The following is a 24,546-nucleotide window of genomic DNA, read 5'->3' as shown; positions in this document are numbered from 1 at the left end:
GAAATACATTGAAAAACACTATGAAAGGCAGTGATAAGTCACTCACCTGAGCCTGTGGATGGGGTCAGTTCATACACCAAGGAAAAGAAGAAAAGAATAGCGTGGAAACAGACAGTGAGTGTTTAAATACAGGATTATTAGAATGCAGTACACCATGTTCTCTTGTTTCTCTGTAGGAGCATAAAGTTCACAGTTCCTTCCCCTTCCTTAATCTTACAGGTAGCCTAGCAGTTAGAGCGTTGGGCCAGTAACTGAAAGGTATCTGGTTCAAAGTCCTAAGCCGACAACGTGCAAAAATCTGTCGATGTGCTCTTGAGCAAGGCACTTAACCTTCCTTGCTCCTGTAAGCTAAATTACTAAAATGTAAATGTGTACAAGCCCTAACTCAGCTAATGAATAAAACACTGAAAGATGTCCACTCTGACTTCATTAAAAAATGAACACTGTTATGGTTCATTTAATGTAATGCATTAAATCATAATCAAAGTATTTTATTTAAACATTTAAACAAGTCAGAGACCTCTACCCTGTACCATGTTCTAGTCTTGCCCAGAAACAACCCTTATCCGTTATCCTCTACCCCCGAGAGACTAGACACTAAGTTTGATCAATTTAAGCAATATGGAAAAAATCTGTCCAATCCTCTCAGATCTCTACAAGTGTCTTTGGGGTAAGGGCTAGTGGTTGTTTCTAGACAGGGCCAAGAGTGATGAATGTCCCCCACTCACCTGGTTGACATGGTCCAGTTTGGGGCACGGTCGACCACCGTTGTAAGGCTTCTCCCTCAGCCACTTGGAACGCACTTTGACCCCGCTGCCGCAGGACTTGCTGCATCGTGACCAGTTTGACCACTCACTGAGCTTGCAGTCAGACGGACAGGGGATGATGCAAGCCTCCTCAATATACCCTGAAACCAGAGAGACAACTAGGCTTCAGTATAGTTTCATCATCTGACAGTATCTGTATCAGTTTACACAGCTGTTGATGCAGCAAGCTAAATCCAACATTCCTACTGATACGGATGAAAAGCTACAGAGAGGATTATAAAAAACTGAGATGGTAGCGCTGTGCAACAAACAGCATTAGTACACTGTTTACAGTAGCTTGGCAAATGCAATGGAACAAGAGGGCAGCAGCCTGTTGTGCGATTTAAAAGACTGTTGTTTTTCTGGGCAAGCCAGTCGGAGAGAGGGAGGGAGAGAGAGAGAGAGCAAGTGAGAGAGAAATGGAGGGAGAGAGAGATGGAGGACGGGAGAGAGAGAGGTCATGATTTTGGGAGTTTTGGCAGGAGTGCTTCTCTCTCGGCTTGTTATTTATTTTTATCTGGGCAAGGGTGGATTACTGAGCCTCATGTGTCCACTGAAAGAACAGGGAGGTCAGCGGTCTTAGCTGTTTCGAGTGTTATTACTACTGCTACTGGAGCTAGGTCACAAGTTGTGACTCGCAACACAGGAACCTGCAGCAGCGGAAATACATTAACATACTGAGAATGAGGAATTTTAGAGTACATTCTATTTTTCTTAGACTATTTTGCATCTGGTAAATGTATGTTTGTGAACTTGCTGAAGTAAGATGAGATCAGAAGAACAAACACAGTGTTGTCTATTTTCCCTCTATGTCACGTTCTGACCTTTATTTCCTTTGTTTTGTCTTTATTTAGTATGGTCATGGCGTGAGTTGGGGTGGGCAGTCTATGTTTGTATTTCTATGTTTTCCTATTTCTGTGTTTGGCCTGATATGGTTCTCAATCAGAGGCAGGTGTTTTGTGTTGTCTCTGATTGGGAACCATATTTAGGTAGCCTGTTTTGTGTTGGGTTTTGTGGGTGGTTGTCTTCAGTCTTCGTGTGTCTGCACCAGACAGAGCTGTTTCGGTTTTTCACATTTGTTGTTTTTTGTATTTTGAGTGTTCACTTTTATTAAACAAGATGAACAATTACCACGCTGCACATGGGTCCTCCGATCCTTCTAACTTCTCCTCCTCAGACGAGGAGGAAGACGAAAGCCGTTACACAAAAACAAAGACTAACAGCGTTATTAGGGGGATGTTTTTGTTGCCCAAATTGATTACCCCCTAATCTAGTTGTATTTGGGTTACTATTCCTAAAAGACCCACAAAAACAACAATTTGGAAACAACTCGTTAACCAAAATGAAAATACAAATCAAATAAATCCAATTCCTGAGGAACAGACATGTGTAAGTTACAGACACTCTTATGATACAGTAACGCTACTACAGATACACTGCATATTTTGCTTATTTTTTTTGTGGTTCTATATAGAGCCATTTTGAAACAAGCTATTGAGCCCTTTTGGTTCTATACAGCACCATTTTTTCCAACAGTATACTGTAGCAGAGAAGCTACTGTAAGACAGACAATCCCTCTATGTTGTTAGTGGCCGCCCCACTACTGTCATGCCACTGGCAATAAGAGTCTGCCTGTTGGTCACTGCTTCTCAGAACCTGCTATCTCACTCACACTAATACCCATCACGTCAGAACACACCCATTGATCACTCACTGTCAACCTTTCCAGCCATCCTCGTTATCTGTTTTAACATGGATCCATTCTGCCAAGCCCACGTAAAGCAGGGAATTAAATTGTCACTATAGTACCGTTTACAGACAGACTGTACGGTATGTTGTCTGTGAAAAAAAACAGGCAATGTTTTTTAGAACCCAATTCATACAGTGCCATTTTTACCACATTCTTGCTGTGGTAAGCCTTTTATATCTCCAGTGCACATGCCGACAATCCATTAAATATACACATCACAAAGAAATCCACTAATAATAGTTTTTAGGCAGGTCCTAAGAAACATACGACTAATAAAATAAAAGAATGGCATATTTTGAGTTTGAACTCAATAGTTATTTTGTTCATTAAACAGACAAGACACGCTTAGGCTACCATGATTACAGTCAACACGCATATATTTTATAGCAGGCTTAGAATATAATGAGATATAACAGAATAAAATACCCCCCCCCCCCAAATTTCCCACACAATTTACGCCATGGCAACATGTGGAACCGCTGTCATATAAAAAAGTGATATTTTGAAACAGAGCCCACGACAAGCCCATGATTTTTTGATCCATGTTTCATCTCTATCACTTCACTTTGTTACAGAGCAGGCATAGGGTCTTACATTGAGAGTATACCACCCTACATCCCGCTGCTGGCTTGCTACTGAAGCTAAGCAGGGTCACTCCTGGCTAGTCCCTGGATGGGAGACCAGATGCTGCTGGAAGTGATATTGGAGGGCCAGTAGGAAGCATTATTTTTCTCAGTTATTGGGTACCGTCTTTCGGATAGAACGTTAAAAAGGTGTCCTGACTCCAATGGCACTTATCATAAGAGTAGGGGTGTTAACCCCAGTGTCCTGGCTAAATTACCAACCTAATCATCCCCAGCTTCCAATTGGCTCATCCACTCACCTTCCCCTCCCTTGTAACTATTCCCTAGGTTGATGCTGTAAATTAAAATGTGTTTTCAGTCAACTTACATGGTAAAATAAGGGATAAATCAATAAAATCATGATACTAATAGAAAATTTCAGCAATCTATACTTTTAAAAGCAAGCGAGTCTCGTCATCGAGCAAAATAACAGGCCTACACTTGAATGGCTACATTACTGCATGCTACATGTTTCTGATCATGACTAGGTCAGATCGCTTAATAAAAGTTTGGGCTTTGATGTCGGCAACACCTTTCAGATATAGAAAAAGGTGGAAAAAAGTTGGCAAGATGCTAATGTTGGCCGAAAAACTTCTTGATTTGAAAGGTGTATACAATGGCTTGTGAAAGTATTCACCCCCCTTGACATTTTTCCTATTTTGTAACCTGGAATTAAAATAGTTTTGGGGGGGTTTGTATCATTTGATTTACACAACATGCCTACCACTTTGAAGATGCAAAATATGTTTTATTGTGAAACAAACAAGAAATAAGACAACAAAAACTTGAGCGTGCATAACTATTCAACCCCCCCCCCCTCGAAGTCAATACTTTGTAGAGTCACCTTTTGCAGCAATAACAGCGGCAAGTCTCTTGGGGTATGTCTCTATAAGCTTGGTACATCTAGCCACTGGGATTCTTGCCCATTCTACAAGGCAAAACTGCTCCAGCTCCTTCAAGTTGGATGGGTTCCGCTGGTGGACAGCTATCGTTAAGTCATACCACAGATTCTCAATTGGATTGAGGTCTGGGCTTTGACTAGGCCATTCCAAGACATTTATATGTTTCCCCTTAAACCACTCAAGTGTTGCATTAGCAGTATGCTTAGGGTCATTCCCCTGCTGGAAGGTGAACCTACGTCCCAGTCTCAACTCTCTGGAAGACTGAAACCGGTGTCCCTCAAGAATTTCCCTGTATTTAGCGCCATCCATCATTCCTTCAACTCTGACCAGTTTCCCACTCCCACCAGATGAAAAACATCCCCACAACATGATGCTGCCACCACCATGCCTCACTGTGGGGATGGTGTTCTCGGGCTGATGAGAGGTGTTGGGATTGAGCCAGACATAGTGTTTTCCTTGATGGCCAAAAAGCTCAATTGTAGTCTCATCTGACCAGAGTACCTTCTTCCATATGTTTGGGGAGTTTCCCACATGCCTTTTGGCGAACACCAAACGTGTTTGCTTATTTTTTTCTTGAAGCAATATTTTTTTCTGGCCACTCTTCCGTAAAGCCCAGCTTTGTGGAGTGTACGGCTTAAAGTGGTCCTATGGACAGATACTCCAATCTCCACTGTGGGGCTTTGCAGCTCCTTCAGGGTTATCTTTGGTCTCTTTGTTGCCTCCGATTAATGCCCTCCTTGCCTGAGTTTTGGTGGGTGGCCCTCTCTTGGCAAGTTTGTTGTGGCACCATATTCTTTCCATTTTTTAATAATGGATTTAATGGTGCTACGTTGAATGTTCAAAGTTTTGGATTTTTTTTTAACCCAACCCTGATCTGTACTTCTCCACAACTTTGTCCCTGAGCTGTTTGGAGAGCTCCTTGATCTTCATGGTGCCGCTTGCTTAGTGCTGTTGCAGACTCGGGGGCTTTTCAGAACAGGTGTATATATACTGAGATCATGGAAAAGATCATGTGACAGTTAGATTGCACACAGGTGGACATTATTTAACTAATTATGTGACTTCTGAAGTGAATTGGTCGCACCAGATCATATTTAGGGGCTACATAGCAAAGAGGGTGAATTCATGCGCACACACCACTTTTCCAATTATAATTTTTTTGCATTTTTTGAAGCAAGCTACTTTTTTTTCATTCACCTCACCAATTTGGACTATTTTGTGTATGTCCATTACATGAAATCCAAATAAGAATCCATTTAAATTACAGGTTGTATTGCAACAAAATAGTAAAAACGCCAAGGGGGAGGAATACTTTTGCAAGGCACTGTAGGTAACTATATACCTTTTAATGTATTTGAATGTTTTTTAATATAACTTATTTTCAATTTTTTGTTTGTAATGATAATACAATAAATTATTATATAATTTAATCCATAGCACGTGTGGGAGCCAACCAGGTAGGTTGATAGTGGTGTTGGAGCAATAGATCTACAATACCAGTGACTTGTGTAGCTATAGCACCTTCCCTGATCTCCTATGGTTGCTTAAGCTGGGAAAAAAGGCACCGGAATCTTAGTGTGACGTCTAAGGCAGAGTGGTGTTGGAGAGCTACACATACAATAGCAATAGCCAGAGTACAGCAATAGCAATTGCTTGTGACGTCTCATGACGTCACAGTTCTACACCATCAACCACACCACAGGCCCCATACTGCAAGTGAAGCTATGATTCACAGGCATGGGTTTATACAGAGAACAAACACTTTGATAAAGCGCTGCGTCTTTCTCGGGTTAACATGGAAGATACGACAGCACTATGATTCCTACATTTCTTCTCTGCATTAGTTGGATGGCGATGCTGCTGTGTATTCCTGAATGCTAATACTTTGGGAAGAAAGCAGATCTGATGTTCTACGTCTGCATTGCTTGCTGTTTGGGGTTTTAGGCTGGGTTTCTGTATCAGCACTTTGTGACATCTGCTGGTGTAAATAGGGCTTTATAAATAAATTAGATTGAAATTTGATTGATGTTCCTCTGACAGATTTGGGCTAGGGGCGGAGCGACTGCATCCTGCATCCTCTCCGTTACCACATTGATTTGTTCTCTATTGAATTTACAATCAAGGGATGCTGAAACGGACAGTGAGATGAGAGAAACTCTGCACTAACAGTCTGACATCAAATTAGGTCGAACGGAGCCGAATCAATAGAACACGTATGTAAATGATCGAATAATTATTCTCTTGATGGAGAGAACAATGAAACAATGTTCTCTAAATGTATTCAATAAGGGATTGTAACAAATTGATGAGAATTCCAAAGACCACAACCAAAGTGCTTCCAATTGCATCGTCTTGTATTTCTCTACACTGATCATTGTTGTTTTCTGTAACAGGAAATGGCCCACTGTGTATGATGATGTCATATCACTGAGCATGCCTTTCATTGGAAATTCAGACTCCTTGTATGAATCACAGTGACTATGTTTAATGCATACAACTTTAAGTGAGTTAATGAGAGATGGTAGAGGTTGACTCACCGTAGCTGTTGCACCATGACAAAGGTAGACTAACCAACATAACATCATCATTCATAGCGAGGTGACTTCCTGCTTATAGACATGAACAATAATAGGATGTTGGTGAGACGCCTTTAGGACTCACCGTGGCTGTTGCACCGTGACGTCTCCACCAGCCTGTTGTCCTGGTCGTAACACACCATGGCCTGGTAGCGGTAGCCCTGGCCACACTCCTTGATGTCCCCTTGGACCTTCATGCCCAGCTGGCCCTCCACGCGCCCACCCTCAGGCAGGATGCAGTCCGACCAGTTCCCCACGGGCTGGGCGTTGTACTTGTTACAGGGGCAGTACTGGATCTCACTGAGGGGGTAGACCTGGTTGTTCTTACACTGGTCTTGCTTTTTGCTCTTTCCTGGGAAGAGTGAAGGGAGGAAGGTGGGAAAGGCGATCAATAAAAACTGATATGCAGTCGGCCTATGTCTAAATCACAGCTCCGGGCCTGCCGGAGAACAGCACATACCGACTGGTCATCGTTTGAACTGGTGAGAGCCCAGAATAGGGTCATTCCGCATTGGCTGCCAAATGATCTGTCCAGAATTGAAATGAACGTTTTAAAAAGCCGGTATCCTGGATCCAGATTAAGGATAGAGATTATCATATATGTTTTTACTCTATCTCCACTATCTAGGACCAGGTGAAAACGCAACATGAACATATTTGTTTGGACCATGTGAAAATATTTGTTTGTTTCGATAAGAGTCACTTCTAGCAACATGAGCTTATCCTAAAGAATCTGAAGAATCCCAGGGTCCTATAGACTTATCCTATATAATCCTTTAGGCTATAAATTCAACTGACCTCAAGGCATACCATGGAGATTTGTGACACCGGCATCCGACTAAGCGGTGATACTGTCTCACTCGCTCTGGAAACGTAACATCAAAGTCATGGCAAGTACTTAAACTGCCTCGTACTCAATTCTTGCTCGTACAATATGCATATTGTTATTACTATTGGATAGAAAACACTCTCTAGTTTCTAAAACCGTTTGAATTATATCTGTGAGTAAAACTCATTTTGCAGCAAACTTCCTGTCAGGAAGTGAGAAATCTGAAATCGGGGGCTCTGTTCCAGGGTCAGCCTATCAATTTGTATGGAATCTATGGGTCTACATGCACTGCATACGCCTTCCACTAGATGTCAGTAGGCAGTGAGAGTTGGAATGGGGTGTACAGCTCTATCTAAGGCCGAACAAGACCTGTTGGAATGACGCGACCACTCTTTCCTTTATTCTGCATGGGGCGAAGGGGACCCCTGGATTGCGTTCTGAAAAGCTTTCGTTATAGGCGTTAGATATATCCGGCTCTGATTTTATTTGATATATGTGTTAAAAACATCATCAACTAGTTATATTAAACCGACTTATATCAGTTTATATCAGTTTATTCCGATTTTCGTATTTTCTTTGTTATGCGTTCTGGTGAGTTGGACACTTCTGTGTCGCATGGCTAGCGTTTGCTAGCGTTCTACAGATGAAAAGGGCATTCTACAACCAAACAACGATTATTCTGGACAAAGGACCCCTTGTACAAGATTCTGATGGAAGATCATCAAAAGTAGGAACAATTTATGATGTTATTTCGTATTTCTGTCGAAAATGTTTAGACGTATATTCCACCCAGATTTCGGGCGCTGTCTCGCTATAACGTAAGCTGTATGTCGTACTAAAGTTATTTTAAAAAATCTAACACAGCGGTTGCATTAAGAACTAGTGTATCTTTCATTTGCTGTCCAACCTGTATTTTTTTGTTAAGTTTATGATTAGTTATTTGATTAGATGATGTGAGTGTCAGAAATATATCCGGATTATTTTGTGCAGTTTGGCTACGTATTCACATTGTTCAACCACGAATTGTATTGCTAAATATGCACATTTTCGAACAAACCATATGTATTGTGTAATATGATGTTATAGGACTGTCATCTGATGAAGTTTGAGAAGGTTAGTGAAAAAATGTATATCTTTTGCTGGTTTATTCGCTATCGCTAACGTGCCTTGAATGAATGCGGTTGTGTGGTAGGCTATTGTAGTAAGCTAATATAATGCTATATTGTGTTTTCGCTGTAACACTTAAAAAATCTGAAATAATGGCTGGATTCACAAGATGTTTGTCTTTCATTTGCTATACACCTTGTATTTTTCATAAATGTTTTATGATGAGTATTTAGGTATTTCACGTTGGTTTCTGTAGTTATTCTAGCTGCTTTGGTGAGATTTTGTGATGGTGGCTGCAATGTAAAACTATGATTTATACCTGAAATATGCACATTTTTCGAACAAACATATGCTATACAATAAATCTGTTATCAGACTGTCATCTGATTAAGTTGTTTCTTGGTAAGTGACTATTTATATCTTTATTTGGTCGAATTTGTGATAGCTACCTATGCAGTAAAAAAATTGTGAAAATATGCAGTTGGGTCTTTTGCTATCGTGGTTAGCTAATAGAAATACATATTGTGCTTACCCTGTAAAACATTTTAAAAATCGGAAATGATGGCTGGATTCACAAGATTTGTATCTTCTATCTGGTGTCTTGGACTTGTGATTTCATGATATTTAGATGCTAGTATTTACTTGTGGCGCTATGCTAGGCTATGCTAGTCAGCTTTTTTACTGATGAGGGTGCTCCCGGATCCGGGATGAGTACCAAGTAGAAGTTAACAGAGCTACAGGATCAGATGAAATAGGATCTAACCCTCATACTAACCTTAACCATTAAGGGGATGAAAGAAATTCAAATATCTGAGCCTGTATCAGTATTTAGGGATGACTTCTACTGTACTTGCAAGCTGTAGCCAAATACAGACTCCAGTTACATTGTGCCCCTCCAGAGACAAAGAGGACTAAGTTAGTTAGTTTACTGTATGTGTACGGCCTACTCCAGTCCACTCACCCACTAGCATCCTCTTGCGGGTCTTGACGCCCACACAGTCCTGTGTACAGGAAGAGAACTTGGACCAGGTGGTTAGCTGGCAGTCGTCCTGGCATGGGAGCTGGCAGGGCTGGGTCAGAGAGGGCATGGAGCTGGCAAACTTCAGACATGCTCCCATGTCCGCTTGACCCCCATCTTGCTTCCGACATGAGACAGCTATAGAAAGACAGAAAGAAAGAAAGAAAGAAAGAAAGAAAGAAAGAAAGAAAGAAAGAAGAATGATGTGGTGGTGGAGGTTGGGATGGTGTGAGGCAGGAAGCTTTGGTACACGTTGGCCACTTTTTATTGCTGGCTCAATCTCATTTGGCTAATGCACTTTGGCTGCATTTGGAGGTAAACACGACAGTCCCATCACATGTGATCAAGACCTGAAAGTGTTTTAAGTGATGATTAACCTACAGTACTGTCACTGTGCGATCTGGAATGACTCATTGCTAGGTGGTGTGACTCACTACATTGTATTCCAAATTGCACCCTATTTGCTGTAGTGATCTAGTCCAAATTAGTGCACAATGTAGGGAATAGGGTTCAATTTCATGCGCACTCTCTGTCTCTGGTTCTCTCAGTTAGAAACACACACAGAGGTGAGAACAAGGGTAAGTGATGAAACTGCACATAGTGTAATGTCTATTGACTTTCCCACCCAAACAGACCAGATAGCATTGAGTGAGGAGGAGTAAGAGCTCTGTATTGAATTGTCTCTCCACCTGCGTCAATTTCTACACATATACCATTACAGGTAATGGGGCCTAATGTGAAGTGTGAAGACGAAGGTTGAAAAGTGCTCATCATCTGATCAGATAATGGCCTTCTACCATCTTCAAGATGCTAATAGAGGTCTGGTGCAAGGAGTGGAAGATGAACTCTCTGCCTTCAATTCACTGACTGGCGCCATTTTGTAAATTGAAGTCAGATAGATGCATTGTTGCCACGCTATGTGAAGCTCAACACAAAGCAATCCACCGGAATGGACATTTTGTGTTTGAACCTTAATGTAAATAATCCACGCCTGGTACGGCTAGAGGGAACAGGTTTGGATAGAGGTTATTTAACCTTCACATCCTCCTCTGAGTCCCAGTGTAACATCTAGAAGGAGATGAAAGATGCATGCAGCCCAAGGTGTTACTTTGATGCCTCACTCCCCTGTCCCGCGCTCTTTCAGGGAGTCGGACGGATACACGTGATCACATCAACAATCCCACAACTTCATCAGTACCATGCAAGTTAACATGTTAAATCAAGCACAACTCTAATATTTGAAAGTATTTGAAAGACTGTATGAATGCGACCAAGTCTGAACCCTTAGAAGTGTCTGTATCTACCTGTATCCAATAGTTACCAGATTATGGGTGTCTCTCGTGTCTTTTCTACTATTTACGGCAGTACAGATTTGAACACTTCGTCCCCAGAATCAAATGGAGTAGCTAGTGCATGCAATATTTTGTTGCTCACCTCTAGCCTGCAGCCCAGGCCCACAGGTCTCCACAGCTCCAGGACTGTCCTGACGCACGGACCAGGGAACCAACTGGCATCGCCGCCACTTGTGTGTCTTCCACCTGCAATACAAGAAACAGAACACAGCTCAGTCATCTTGAGAGGCAAAGTCTTGCTCTACACTCAGAGAAAAAAGGCTTCCAAAGGGTTATTTGGCTGTCCCCATAGGATAACCGTTTTTGGTTCAGGTATAACCCTTTTGGGTTTCATTTAAATTATCTGTGCAAAGAGTTATACATGGAACTCAAAAGGGTTCAACCTAGAACCAATAATGGTTCTTCAAAGGGTTCTCCTATGGGGACAGCTGAATAACCATTTTAGGTTCCAGATAGCACCTTTTTTTCTAAAATAGTAGTTAACTTGACTCCTCTTTAGTCAAGAGAGACTACATAGTGAGTAGAGTGGTTTTGGATGGTGATGGAGCCTTACCTGTATCCCAGACAGACAGACGGCACCTCACAGTCTCTCTCCTGAGCCAACACCTCCGGACAGTCCTGTCCCCCATTGGCCGGCAGCTGGATGATGATGCGTTTCCTGTTCTGTTTCCTTTTCGCGTTGCCGCCTTATAAAAACCAATAGAAAAGCACTTTATTCACACACTGTCAGAATCAATAGACAGAGACAATAACAGCAGCACTCAAGCAACTTCCATTGGGCCTGGAAGTGTAAAATGATTATGATGAATGCCTGTTACGTACTTGAGAAATGCAAATCACAGTTCCTTGAAAAGGTCCTTGTAAAACAAGTGTGTTTCGTTTGCTGTTGACTTTTAGCAGCTGTGTGTCATTAACCTTGCTCAACAATGAAACATAATGAAGGAGCACAGTTGATTCCCAGCTGTCTCTAGGTTAGTGTTCTACAGAAGATCTGTACTTTCCTGACCAGTTCTGAGAGAAGGTAATGCAATCAAGTATGGGATATTGACTGATATGGGCTTCTCTTATGTGCTAGTGTCCACCCACCTCAGTGAGGTTATATTGTCCTTACTACAGGAAGTCCATATGTGACTCACCACCTGGATTTGGTCTTATTAGAAATTAGATTTTTTTACATTGGCAAAAAGTAGAGACGCAAAGCTACAAAATGGTATAACATACACCGCATTTTTGAGGAACAATAGGAAGGTTTTTGAAAGTTGAAAGTTGATAAACTTGTAAACTCACTTTTGAGAAAAGGGCCTTAGAATGTTTTGGTACCTACTGGAGAGCTCTCCTTTGTCTACACCCATTCAGCATTGTTCACACCCTCTTAAACCAGCCCCACCCATCTCTTTAAGGATTCACATGTGAGGTCATGTGCTAAACAGTGAGAAGTAAAGATTAAGATTAAAAGTGGTAAAAGTAGTAACCTACAATAAGGAAAAATTCGAGGTAAACAGAAAGTGTCCAGATAAAAATGTTGATAAAAAAAAAAAAAAAATCCATTCAAACGGCTCTCCTATGAAGTCGGGACTTCCGACATACGCCTAGTTTCCTGGAACGGGTCACATGTCTAAGCTATATACAGTACAGGCAGTAATCCATATCTCTATCAGGATCACATTACAGTGGCCATATCCATGTTGCAATGTAGGATCCATAGAGATAGCTAGCTGCAGTAGCTAGCTCCTTCTCATTGGAGAAGGATAAATCCATGACCATATACTCATAGTAAAGCCAGATGACCTGTGTGCCAAATGTGAAATAATACCAGCAAGATTACTAGCAGAGACAGATTAAAGGATAGAAGACTAGGAAAACAAGCCCAGGGACTGTTCTTTAGACTCTATAAAGTATTTCTATTGCAGATGTTTCTGTAGAGTAATCATGTCAAGTATTTCATGAATATAACACTCACTCCGGGGAAATGGAAATCACAGAAACATGTATCCTAACAAGTGTGTTCTAGCTCACAAAGAGGTTGTTGCAGTGCGGGCAAATGGCTTCATAAATGACACGGCACTTTTTGCTTATTAGCTGCATTTGTACTAGTTCTCGATATAGAAAAATGTTGCCAAGCAACAATGCGCGTTCGTTGGTTCCTGTTATGGTTCTGACTTAGCTAATTATTTTCTCAGCTCAAACTGAAACATTTGATGAGGAGAAGAGTAACCATTCCATAACGGTGCAAGTGTTTTTTTTATCAGATTTGTCGGGCCTGTCGAAACCAGAAAGCAAACACTTAACGACAGACCCACTATTATTTAGCATTCTCTGTTGTAAGAAATTCCTTCAAATGCTTTGAAGCGCGTGCTCTTCTCAAAACCACATGGCATGGCTACATCTCTTGAGCATTTTTGCCATGGACAGACTGCTCTGTATCTGTGTGTACTGTAATGTATACTTGAGAATAATAGGCTGTACCTGCTTGGCATATTGTACATCTCTTGACATAATTGCATTTTTGCCATAGACAACAAACAACATATGTCTGTACTTGAGTGTGTTGAGAGGATGTACATTGTTTTATATCTGTGTATTCTTGAGAATGTTGAGAAGGCTAGTAGGTACCTGCTTTGCATGTGGCAGGGCAGGCGCTCCAGTCGCTGTAGGGGGTGACGCTGCAGTCTCTTTTACATGGCAGGAGGCAAGGCCTGACTGTCTCAGGACGAATACTCTCCGGACACCTGAAATTACATGAAATCACATCATCTAGATCACTTGTCAAACTCATCCCACGGAGGGCCGAGTGTCTGCAGGTTTTTGCTCCTCCCTTGTACTTGATTGATGAATTAAGGTCACTAATTAGTAAGGAACTCCCCTCACCTAGTTGTCTAAGTCTTAATTGAAAGGAAAAAAACTAAAACCAGCAGACTCTAGGCCCTCCATGGAATAAGTTTGACTCCCCTGTGCTAGATGCATATGCACAGACACATGATAGAGCCAAAATAACCATACTGCGCTGTGTTCAGCTGAGGATGGGGTGCTTGTCACGCCCTGACCTTAGTTTTCTATATTTTCTGTGTTATTTTGGTCAGGTCAGGGTGTGACGAGGGTGGGTATGTGTGTTTTTGTCTTGTCTAGGGTTTTTGTTTATCTATGGGGATTTTGTATGTCTAGGTAATGTAGGTTTATGGTGGCCAGAATTGGTTCCCAATCAGAGTCAGCTGTTTATAGTTGTCATTTTCCATTTAGGTTTTGTGGGTAGTTTTGTGGGTTTGTTTGTTATTTTGTTAGTTTGTTTAGTGTTCGTTCTTTAAATAAATTAGTATGTACGCATCCCACACTGCACCTTGGTCTCCTCTCTTTGACGGCCGTGACAGTGCTTAAATGTGTCAAAATCTAAATGTGTCGAGATGTGTGCATATACCGCTTCTGTTAACGAATGCTTATTTGTCTGGTCAAAATAATATCACCGCTTCCGGTATATATCATTGGTATAAGGAATGCTGCAGGGATTCTCCCAGTATATTGTGAATCATTGGTTTTAGGGCTGCAGATTGAGCCCCTACTGTACATTGCTTTGAATATCATATCCCCCCTGTAACAGTGTTAACTTGTTCATGTTCTAAATGGTAATGAACTCATTAGCATATGATACCCGTTACAGTCATGACATTATACGATTTCATTATTTGATATCATAGTATATTAGTATATATCATGGTATATTATATTGTCCCAAACCTAGTGGGTGCGTTAAGTTATGTGTCATGTATTAAGTGATAGTAGTTCAGCAGCTGTAACTATGAGCAGCATTGTGCGCTAGTGTGAAATGGTAGCTGGGTAAAATAAAACCCTGGATGGGAGAATCAGAAACTGCTGAAATAAAACTGTCCGAGGCTCATTTCCATACCCAGCATGGGATCTAGCCCTTCCCCAGTCAGCCTAGTAGCTCCAGCTTATCCTGCCAGAATAATGCTTCTATTAAAGCTGAATAAATAAATAGATAATTCAATATAATTCATGTCCCTAAGATGCCCTAAGGGTGGTAGGGAGGGAGAACCCAGATGCTTTAAAACAAATGTCTGGAACCTAGGCAGAAACCTGTCAGGGAACCCATCAGCTTACAGCTATGCAGCCAGTCAGACAGTGATAACAATAGGATTTTGTTCCTTCCATGGACAGATACTGGGACAAATGCTCTGTGCTTTCGTGCTTTGATTTATGCTTAGCAAAGGCTTATTGAACCCTGCATACGTAGTATGCCAAATCAGCCTAAGCATAACCGTTCTACTCACATTTACTTTCTGTAATTTGCTTGAACAAAAATATTCCTCTCTCACTTTACACAAATATTATATTCATATACTACTTATGTTGGTATTCAGTTATCTTTTTGAAGGAAAAACTTTTACTCTTACAACTTTGGGTGCTAATAAAGCGCTATATAAATACCAAGTATTATTATTATTTTTATTTTGAAGGTGGAACTCTTACTTAGAAAAAATAAACTCTTATTTTGAAGGAGAGACTCTTACTTTTTGGGTGGCACCTGTCCCACATTGACCCGTACACAGATGACCTTCCGTGTCTGCATCCCCACAGAGCATGAGGAGTCCCCTCCCCCAACTCCGGCCCGAGCCCCTGTGGAGTTGGCAGAGGGGACCGAGGTGTCCTCGATACACTGTCCCCAGGGTCCTGTCTGCCAGTGGTACACAGTACAAGGGTGGTCGTTGCAACTCCGCACCTCCTGGAGAGCACTGCTGTTGGGGCACTGGACCCCGCCTGTCAAACACACAACAACCAAATTATCAATCAATCAAACGTATCTATAAACCCCAACAGCAATTGTCAAAAAGACCCCAAAGAGGAAGCAGAAGCACAAACACCACATTCAAATACAGGAGATACTAATGGGGATACCTAATAAATACAAATACTCAGTTACATGAGTGTGGTTTGCCTTGATTCGCTGGGAACAAGACAGCTCAGCCAATAGGGTTTATTTGCTAAGCTTCGTAAGTTGCACTGAATATTGAGCCTGAGCTGACAACGTTGTCATCTTAACATAACGAGAAAGTGAGTAAGTTAAGCTGTTTGTCTCTGATCATCCAAGCCTTCTCCACTTCCATTCAATTGATCCATCTGTGTCTTGTGCTCTAAAGATTAACTTCTCTTTTTGGTTCCACTCATTGGGTTAAAAACATTAGTACAGCAGTGTCAGAGCTAAATAAACCAATATTGTCCCTTGGGGGAAAGCAGTCATGGAGATGGAGACAAGGGAGATGAGTTGACCCGGGGTCTGACAGTATCTTGGACACCAGGTGGACCACATGTGACCCCTTTTCCACCCCTATCACAGATCGTTGTCGTGTGTGTGTGTTGTATCTGTGTGTGTGTGACCCTTAACCACCCCTCACCACGATGGGATGTCAGACATTAGCAGGCTCTGTCACGCTGGGATACCAGACCCCCGAAGGGAAGGTCAACCATTACCAATCAATGCGATCCAGTGGCCAATCAATGAGATCCACCAGCCAATGAAAGTGAAGGACATAACCACCGCGATCCTCCATTCAATGCTGGAGAAGGACTAAGATCAGCCAATCATTGGTGGAGCAGGGGAAAACTGATGAAGCTTACATAGGGAAATGCTTCTGTCTTCAAAAGCCACACAGTGAAGATTTAGAATTGACCTCCGTAGCCCCTTTGGCAGCATGTCCTTCAACGGGTCATTTCTAAAGGATGCTATTGACTTTTTTCCTCCAAGAGACATTAGTTAGTCAGGTATGTTGTGTCATTATTAGTACTATGGTTAATTAATGACGTTGTAAAGCCGTATTCGAATGTTTCAGTGTTACTAATAAAACTATTGAATATCTGCTTTGCTGGTAGTGCCATTATATTCTTTACAAGTCTTGTAAAAGGTCTCTAACCATAAAAATCATGCAGAGGTTATATTATGTTTTCTTACATCCTTTACAATAAAGTACCTCCTCTGCCTCCATGTTACGTTACAGAGCTCTTCGAGTCAAAGTCCCTATAACCTTTCACGACATGTAAAACAAGGCCAAGTCTCCCTACAGTTGTTATTAACAGAACTTTAACTACTGGGTCAAGCTACCTCGGCTAATCCTTTGTGAGGATTATTACAAGCGTCCTAACATGGCCTGTTGTAATTACTCCACGGGCTCAACCCCACTTCTCTCTGAGTTGCAATTACCCAGTCGTTATTATTCTGCTATTTTCTCCAATTGACTGCAAAATGCTCTCTCTACTCCCTGAGAGTCTAACTTGAGATCACCGCACCACTTGAATGTTGGCACAAGGCAAAACATTTGACCAATTCATAATTTATGCATCTCTCAAGTCAGCTTTCGGGCCTGAATTGGGAGGTCCTCAATCAGCGTGTGTGATAACAGAATGTATGCTTCTTAGAAGTAGTTTTCACATAAATATTTCATATGTCCAAACCCAGAATCAAATATGCTTCCAAGAAATAACCTGGCAGCTGTGGTGGAACGTTTATTTTGATTGCCGATTTTCTGCAATTAGCCTGATTTCAGATGTGTCCATGTAAACAAGATTATTAGGGAAATCGTTCTTCTACCTAAGCATGTAAACATTTTAATCAAACTATTATATTAATCTGACTATCATCAATGTCTTGCTATGGTCCAGTGGACAATATCTACAGGAACTGTTAAAATCATAGCAGACTATAAAATAGACTACAACATGCTGATCTACTGCCAGGCAATCACACAGCCTAGAGTGGGTTGTATAGAGATGGGTTCTCAGGTCGTGACTGACAGCTTAGACGGTAAGACTCTAACCCAGAGGCACTTGTTCCATTACTGACCACACTCCCCCTTCCACACTTCTCTTCTCCTTAGGGTTTCAGTCTCCTCTCGTTCAGGTTTCAGACAGCACTTAACACTAAGGAATTCTCTTTACTAGCACTGCGCTGTTGAGGGTCAGTACAAGTTTTACGTAGTACAAGCATAACATTATGCTGAGCAGGCAGTGAGGGGAAATAGATTGGTACGCAGGTAGCCATATATTGACTACATACATCAACTTATAACATCTACAGGGCTGAGTAACTACATCTATGGGAACACTGCATTCTAAGGGCATGGGAAATGATAGTACCGAAAAGTGCAGGAACCTTGGGCACCTGCGATAGACCTTAAAGGAAGGTAAACGCAAAGTGGTTATGATTTTTTTGGAACCATCCATACATTTGTGAAAGGTGCAATAAAGAATACTATGCACTAGGGCTCCAAGCACTTCACAACAACGCTCAGATTCTTTGAGCCTAAACATTGAAAATGTAGCTCTAAAGAGTTGTACAGCCATATATCCTACAGTATTCAAGCTTGTTATTCGTTGTGACTATGTCACATCACACAACCTTACCCTGCATCACAGTAACCCAGGCTACAACCTGAGCAGTCGCTGTGGAGGAGGAACATACACAATCATTTATACTATTTGGCTGTTGGAACATAGAAGAGAGGCAGAGAGAAGCAAAGAATGAGGGCATGGTGAAATGCTTGCTTCAGCAGCCTCATATGAGATACCAGATACTCTCCTGCATGCTGTGCAGACCTGGGATCAAATGAAGAAAATGTTATCTTTCCAATATTTTAGCTGCACATGATTGAGCTCATCTGGTGCAACAGAACCAATAGAAAAGTGAAAAGCCTGTCCAGCTACATACACTACAGACAGGCTCTATCAATCATCAATGTACTTGGAAGAAAACAGATACTATTTGAACCCCGGTCTGATGCTGTGTGGCCTGGTCCTAGATCCGTTAGTGCGGTCTTGCCAACTCCCATAGGTCAACTCCTATGTTTGGCATGACAACAACCATTTGAGTCAGCTGTACTACACTGACAGGTCTGGGACCAGGTCTGACGCTGTGCGTTGTGTGATTGTAGTCTCACCTTCCCCTGCGCTGTAGGCCAGTACAGAGCGTGCTCTCATCTGCCTTCCCTCTGTGTTCTTCCCGGAGCAGGTGTGTGAGCACAGGGACCAGGTGGTCCAGGGACTGAGGACACAGTCCATGGGGCAAGGCACCTCACAGATGATGGGCATGGGCAGGATGGCATCACGGCATAACTGGCGGTCCACATACTCACCTGGAGGCACAGGGAGACAGGAAACACATTATGAGGCTAGCTGAGGATACTTAGAATGTGAAGGTGTCCATATCTGTTACATACACATACAATACAATACACAGTCCGTATCATGTGCCGATATCATCCACAAAATCACATTGCAAAATCAGATCTGACGCACTTGTTCACATAGACACCTAGCTCCCGAGAGGCGCAGCGGTCTAAGACACTGCATTGCAGTGCTAGAGGCACCACTACAAACCCTGGTTCGATCCTGGGCTGTATCACAACCGGCCGCAATCGGGAGTCCCATAGGGCGGCGCACATTTGGCCCAGAGTCGTCCTGGTTCTGGTTTGGCTGGTGTAGGCTGTCATTGTAAATAAGAATTTATTCTTTATTCTTCTTTATTCTTTATTCTCAATAAAAATAAATAAATAAAACCCAGATATTGGCTTATGTAAGGAGAGAGGGAGTTTAATAGACAACCCTATAAGAGTACACAAACCACATACAATACTTGTCCACATGTTCACCAAGTCTGAAGGGAAAATACGCATTGGGTATTACGATAAATGTTTACACCATCATGAAAGATTGGTACGCTTTCTCAGGCAGACGACAGAGCCATTAGACATGAGGGGGAATTAAAACATATTTCAAAACAAGAACATATGAATTAAAGTGGATATTTGCACCAATTTAAATTCGAACTCAGGCAGTGGGGCATTAGTTTAATATTTTAATAATGACTTTGACAGCGTACATAGAATAAAAATGTGCTCATATCCAAATGACTGCATCTCTAATGCATAAGCTAGCTGGATAAAACCTTGTGTATCTCCAACTGTGTCACACAGACATTAAGACAACAGATACTGAATCATTGTCATCTTTTTTTATTACATTTTCTTTAATTAACTCATCCACCAACCCCATCTTTGGAGGACAGATCTCTTTTTATTTTTTTAAAAGCTTTTCTGCTGCATATACATATATTATACATACACATTTTGCATACACATTTTACATTCATGGTACTTTTATATAAAGCAGTCACATTACAATAATACATTACCAAACATAAGCTCTTTAATCCCACCCCTCAGCCACTCTCAGACCACCCTCGTTTGGTTTCCATGTGACATATATTTTTTAATTGTGCTGTGATGTTTTACATGTTAAACCTTTCTAATCTTATAGTGTCCACAGATTGTGAGCTAAAGATGAAAACCTTTCCTATGAGTATTATTATATTATTTATTGATCGACTTTTTTTTAACCATTCCTGAACCTGTGACCAGAAACAAGTTACATAGGAGCAATACCAGAATAAATTATCTTGTGATTCTGTCTCTTCGCAGCAAAATCTACAGAGCTGAGATTGTTGTATGCCCAATATACAGTTGAAGTCGGAAGTTTACATACACTTAGGTTGGAGTCATTAACACTCGTTTTTCAACAACTCCACAAAATTCTTGTTAACAAACTATAGTTTTGGCAAGTTGGTTAGGACATCTACTTTGTGCATGACACAAGTAATTTTTCCAACAAATGTTTACTGTATCACAATTCCAGTGGGTCAGAAGTTTACATACACTAAGTTGACTGTGCCTTTAAACAGCTTGGAAAATTCCAGAAAATGATGTCATGACTTTAGAAGCTTCTGGCTAATTGACATCATTTGAGTCAATTAGAGGTGTGGATGTATTTCAAGGCCTACCTTCAAACTCAGTGCCTCTTTTCTTGACATCATGGGAAAATCTAAAGAAATCAGCCAAGACCTCATAAAAAAAGACCTCCACAAGTCTGGTTCATCCTTGGGAGCAATTTCCAAATGCCTGAAGGTACCACGTTCATCTGTACAAACAATAGTACACAAGTATAAACACCATGGGACCACGCAGCCGTCATACCGCTCAGGAAGGAGACGCGTTCTGTCTCCTAGAGATGATTGTACTTTGGTGCGAAAAGTGCAAATCAATCCCAAAACAACAGCAAAGGACCTTGTGAAGATGCTGGAGGAAACAGGTACAAAAGTATCTCTATCCACAGTAAAAACGAGTCCTATATCGACATAAACTGAAAGGCCGCTCAGCAAGGAAGAAGCCACTGCTCCAAAACCGCCATAAAAAAGCCAGACTACGGTTTGCAACTGCACATGGGGACAAAGATCAAACTTTCTGGAGAAATGAGGCAAAGAAAGTGAGGAAAAAGACTTTTGGAGGATGGCCTGGTGTCAAGAAGGGCAGCAAAGAAGCCACTTCTTTCCAGGAAAAATATCAGGGACAGACTGATATTCGGCAAAAGGTACAGGGATTGGACAGCTGAGGACTGGGGTAAAGTCATTTTCTCTTATGAATCCCCTTTCCGATTGTTTGGGGCATCCGGTAAAAAGCTTGTCCGGAGAAGACAAGGCGAGCGCTACCATCAGTCCTGTATCATGCCAACAGTAAAGCATCCTGAGACCATTCATGTGTGGTGTTGATTCTCAGCCAAGGGAGTGGGCTCACTCACAATTTTGCCTAAGAACACAGCAATGAATAAAGAATGGTACCAACACATCCTCCGAGAGCAACTTCTCCTAACCATCCAGGAACAGTTTGGTGACGAACAATGCCTTTTCCAGCATGATGGAGCACTTAGCCATAAGGCAAAAGTGATAACTAAGTGGCCCGGGGAACAAAACATCAATATTTTGGGTCCATGGCCAGGAAACTCCCCAGACCTTAATCCGATTGAGAAAATGTGGTCAATCCTCAAGAGGCGGGTGGACAAACAAAAACCCACAAATTCTGACAAACTCCAAGCATTGATTATGCAGGAATGAGCTGCCATCAGTCAGGATGTAAATAATTCTCTCTACTATTATTCTGACATTTCACATTCTTAAAATGAAGTAGTGATCCTAACTGACCTAAGACAGGGAATATTTACTAGGATTAAATGTCAGGAATTGTGAAAAACTGAGTTTAAATGTATTTGGCTAAGGTGTATGTAAACTTACAACTTCAACTGTATATAGCATTCTGTTAGTGGCAAGAATTGTATATAATAATTTAAATTGAAAAATTCAAAGTGTTTTTGTACCAGTTCAAAAACCATTTGACATGTATCTTTCAAATAAGGCAGGCAAACAAGTTCCCTACCTTCTCCCTTTTCCACTTGCCTACTCCATTTTTGTGGTAATGCTGCAGTCAGTTGGTTGTAAGTTTGGATTGAGCAGACATTCCCATATATTTTTGATAGCTGCATATGTGACATAACTCCTTCAATTCTATTCATAATATCATTAATAAATATAATAATAAAAATAATAAAAATCCTTTAAAATATTTTTTTATCAATCAGTACATCCTCTTAAGGATCTGACCCGTTTTTGCCTAAAGTGACATACACAAATCTAACTGTGTGTAGCTCAGGACCTGAAGCAAGGATATGGACACCGATCCCGTAGAGGATATTTGAGTTTAACCATAACATTTGTTGTAATATTTGTTCTATCTTTTCTGGAGGATAAAACTGAAATTGTAACCAGCTTAGTATGGCTGGTTTAAGAAAGGGCGATACTTTAAACAAAATTACATTTAAAATAGTCGGAAATGAGAAGTTGTAATCTGTATAAAGGCAATAAGGCATTTTTTTAACAAAGGAGGAGCCTTTCTTAATAATCGACTGGAGAACAATTTTGGGTTTAAGTATAACTTATGTATGAATGAAGCTTTTAGTGAGAGGTTTAAAGGTTTTATATTGAATAATTTTAGCCCCCAAAACTCATATTCATTATATAAATAGGCACATTCAATTTTGTCTGGCTTAGGGTTCCAAAGAAAATGAAATATTTTTTGCTCATATGATTTAAAAAACGAGTCGTCTGGATTATGCAGCACGATTAGTAAGTAAGTAAGTGAACTGTAATAGGACCAAATACTTAATTTAATCATTGTGATTTTCCATAAAAAGACAAGTATTTACCTCTCCATGGTTGCAGAATCTTATCTATTTTTGCTAACTTTCTATTGAAATTGATTGTGGTAAGTTCCTTTATATTTTCGATATGTGAATACCAAGAATGTCTGCTTCACCATCTGCCCATTTTATTGGTAAACTACAAGGTAGTGTAAACACTGTGTCTTTTTACGATCCAATACGTAATATGGTACACTTGTCATAATTAGGTTTTAGTCCAAAGAGGCTAGAAAAGTGATCAAGATCTTCAATGAGACTGTGCAGGGATCGAGATTGCGGACTTAAAGAAAAATCTTGAGTCAAGGATCTACATTGCTACTTTTGTTTTTATCCCCTGGATTTCTATCCCCTTGAAGTTCTTGTTGGATCTAATTTTAATAGCTAGTGTTTCAATGGCCATAATAAATAGATATGGAGACAACGGACAGCCTTGTTTTACTCCTCTTAAAGCTCAATAATTTCTGAGAAGTAACCATTATTTACAATTTTACATCTGGGGTTGCTGTACATAACTTTAACCCATTGTATAAGAGATTCACTGAAATGAAAGTAATCCAGGCATTTATATATCAATTCTAGTCATACTTTATCAAACGCCTTTTCAAAATCTGCTATGAAGACCAGGCTTGGTACTGTATCTTTGATGTTCAATTGTCACAAGTAATTGCCATATATTATCTCCAATATATCGTCCATGCAAAAAAAAAACTGTCTGATCAGGATGAACAATATCTGGTAAAACTTTTTTTATTCTATGTTCATGCATTTCTCCAGGATTTTCGCATCACAACAGTGAAGTATAAGTGGCCTCCAGATTTTTCAATGGACTGGATCTTTATACTTACCACCTGAGTCCTGTTTTAGTAGTAATACAATCAAACCTTCTTGTTGAGTCCCTGAAGTCTTACATTTTTATAAGAGTAATTAAAACATGATAATAATGGATCTTTGAGTACATCAAAAAAGGACGGATATACCTCTACTGGTATACCATCAATACTTGGTGGTTTTCCAGACTGAAAATATTTAATTGCCTCAAAAAGTTCCTCTTCTGTAATTTGGCCTTCACACAGGTCTTTCTGTAAATTTGTATATTTTACATTATTACTATTAGGAAAGAAAGCTTTACATCATGTTGTGCATTTTTCACAATTATCCATCCAATTAGCTTTATTTTTATACATTACACTTGATCGTTCTTGAGTAAGTACCTCCAATTATTTTTGTTTTTCCTCTTACCTATTTTGTTCCTCTATAGTACAGTTTCCATTACCATCTACCTGCGCTGTTATTTCGTCCATTTTCTTTGTCAGTCTATTTTCTTTTGACCTATACTGCTTTTGTTTTAATTGTATTGATTTGGATGGTAATCGTATTGGCATTGTATTGAATGGCCTCTAAAAGTACATGCAAAAGCATCCAATACAATAAGGGGATTCTGAATTTTTTATATACTAATGTCTTAGTTAAGAACATATTGTCATCCATTAGGCTTTGAT

General features: G+C 40.7%; 1 protein-coding gene across 1 annotated transcript in view; it reads right to left on the bottom strand.

Moving 5' to 3' along the window:
* Window positions 1-24,546, bottom strand: part of LOC129831003 (thrombospondin type-1 domain-containing protein 7A-like) — a 214,181-nt gene that overhangs the window by 39,118 nt on the left and 150,517 nt on the right. Inside the window, exons 7-15 of the mRNA XM_055893960.1 lie at window positions 18,904-19,098; window positions 15,487-15,733; window positions 13,577-13,692; window positions 11,517-11,649; window positions 11,046-11,149; window positions 9,555-9,749; window positions 6,743-7,009; window positions 729-907; window positions 47-52 (exon numbers count right to left, since the gene is read on the bottom strand). Coding sequence (XP_055749935.1) covers window positions 47-52; window positions 729-907; window positions 6,743-7,009; window positions 9,555-9,749; window positions 11,046-11,149; window positions 11,517-11,649; window positions 13,577-13,692; window positions 15,487-15,733; window positions 18,904-19,098 — 1,442 coding nt within the window. The remainder of the gene's footprint in view (window positions 1-46; window positions 53-728; window positions 908-6,742; window positions 7,010-9,554; window positions 9,750-11,045; window positions 11,150-11,516; window positions 11,650-13,576; window positions 13,693-15,486; window positions 15,734-18,903; window positions 19,099-24,546) is intronic.

Source organism: Salvelinus fontinalis, chromosome 32, assembly GCF_029448725.1.
Source record: "Salvelinus fontinalis isolate EN_2023a chromosome 32, ASM2944872v1, whole genome shotgun sequence".
NCBI classification, from domain to species: domain Eukaryota; kingdom Metazoa; phylum Chordata; class Actinopteri; order Salmoniformes; family Salmonidae; genus Salvelinus; species Salvelinus fontinalis.
Note: the sequence above shows the minus strand (reverse complement) of the source record. Positions and strands in the feature narration are given on the sequence as shown.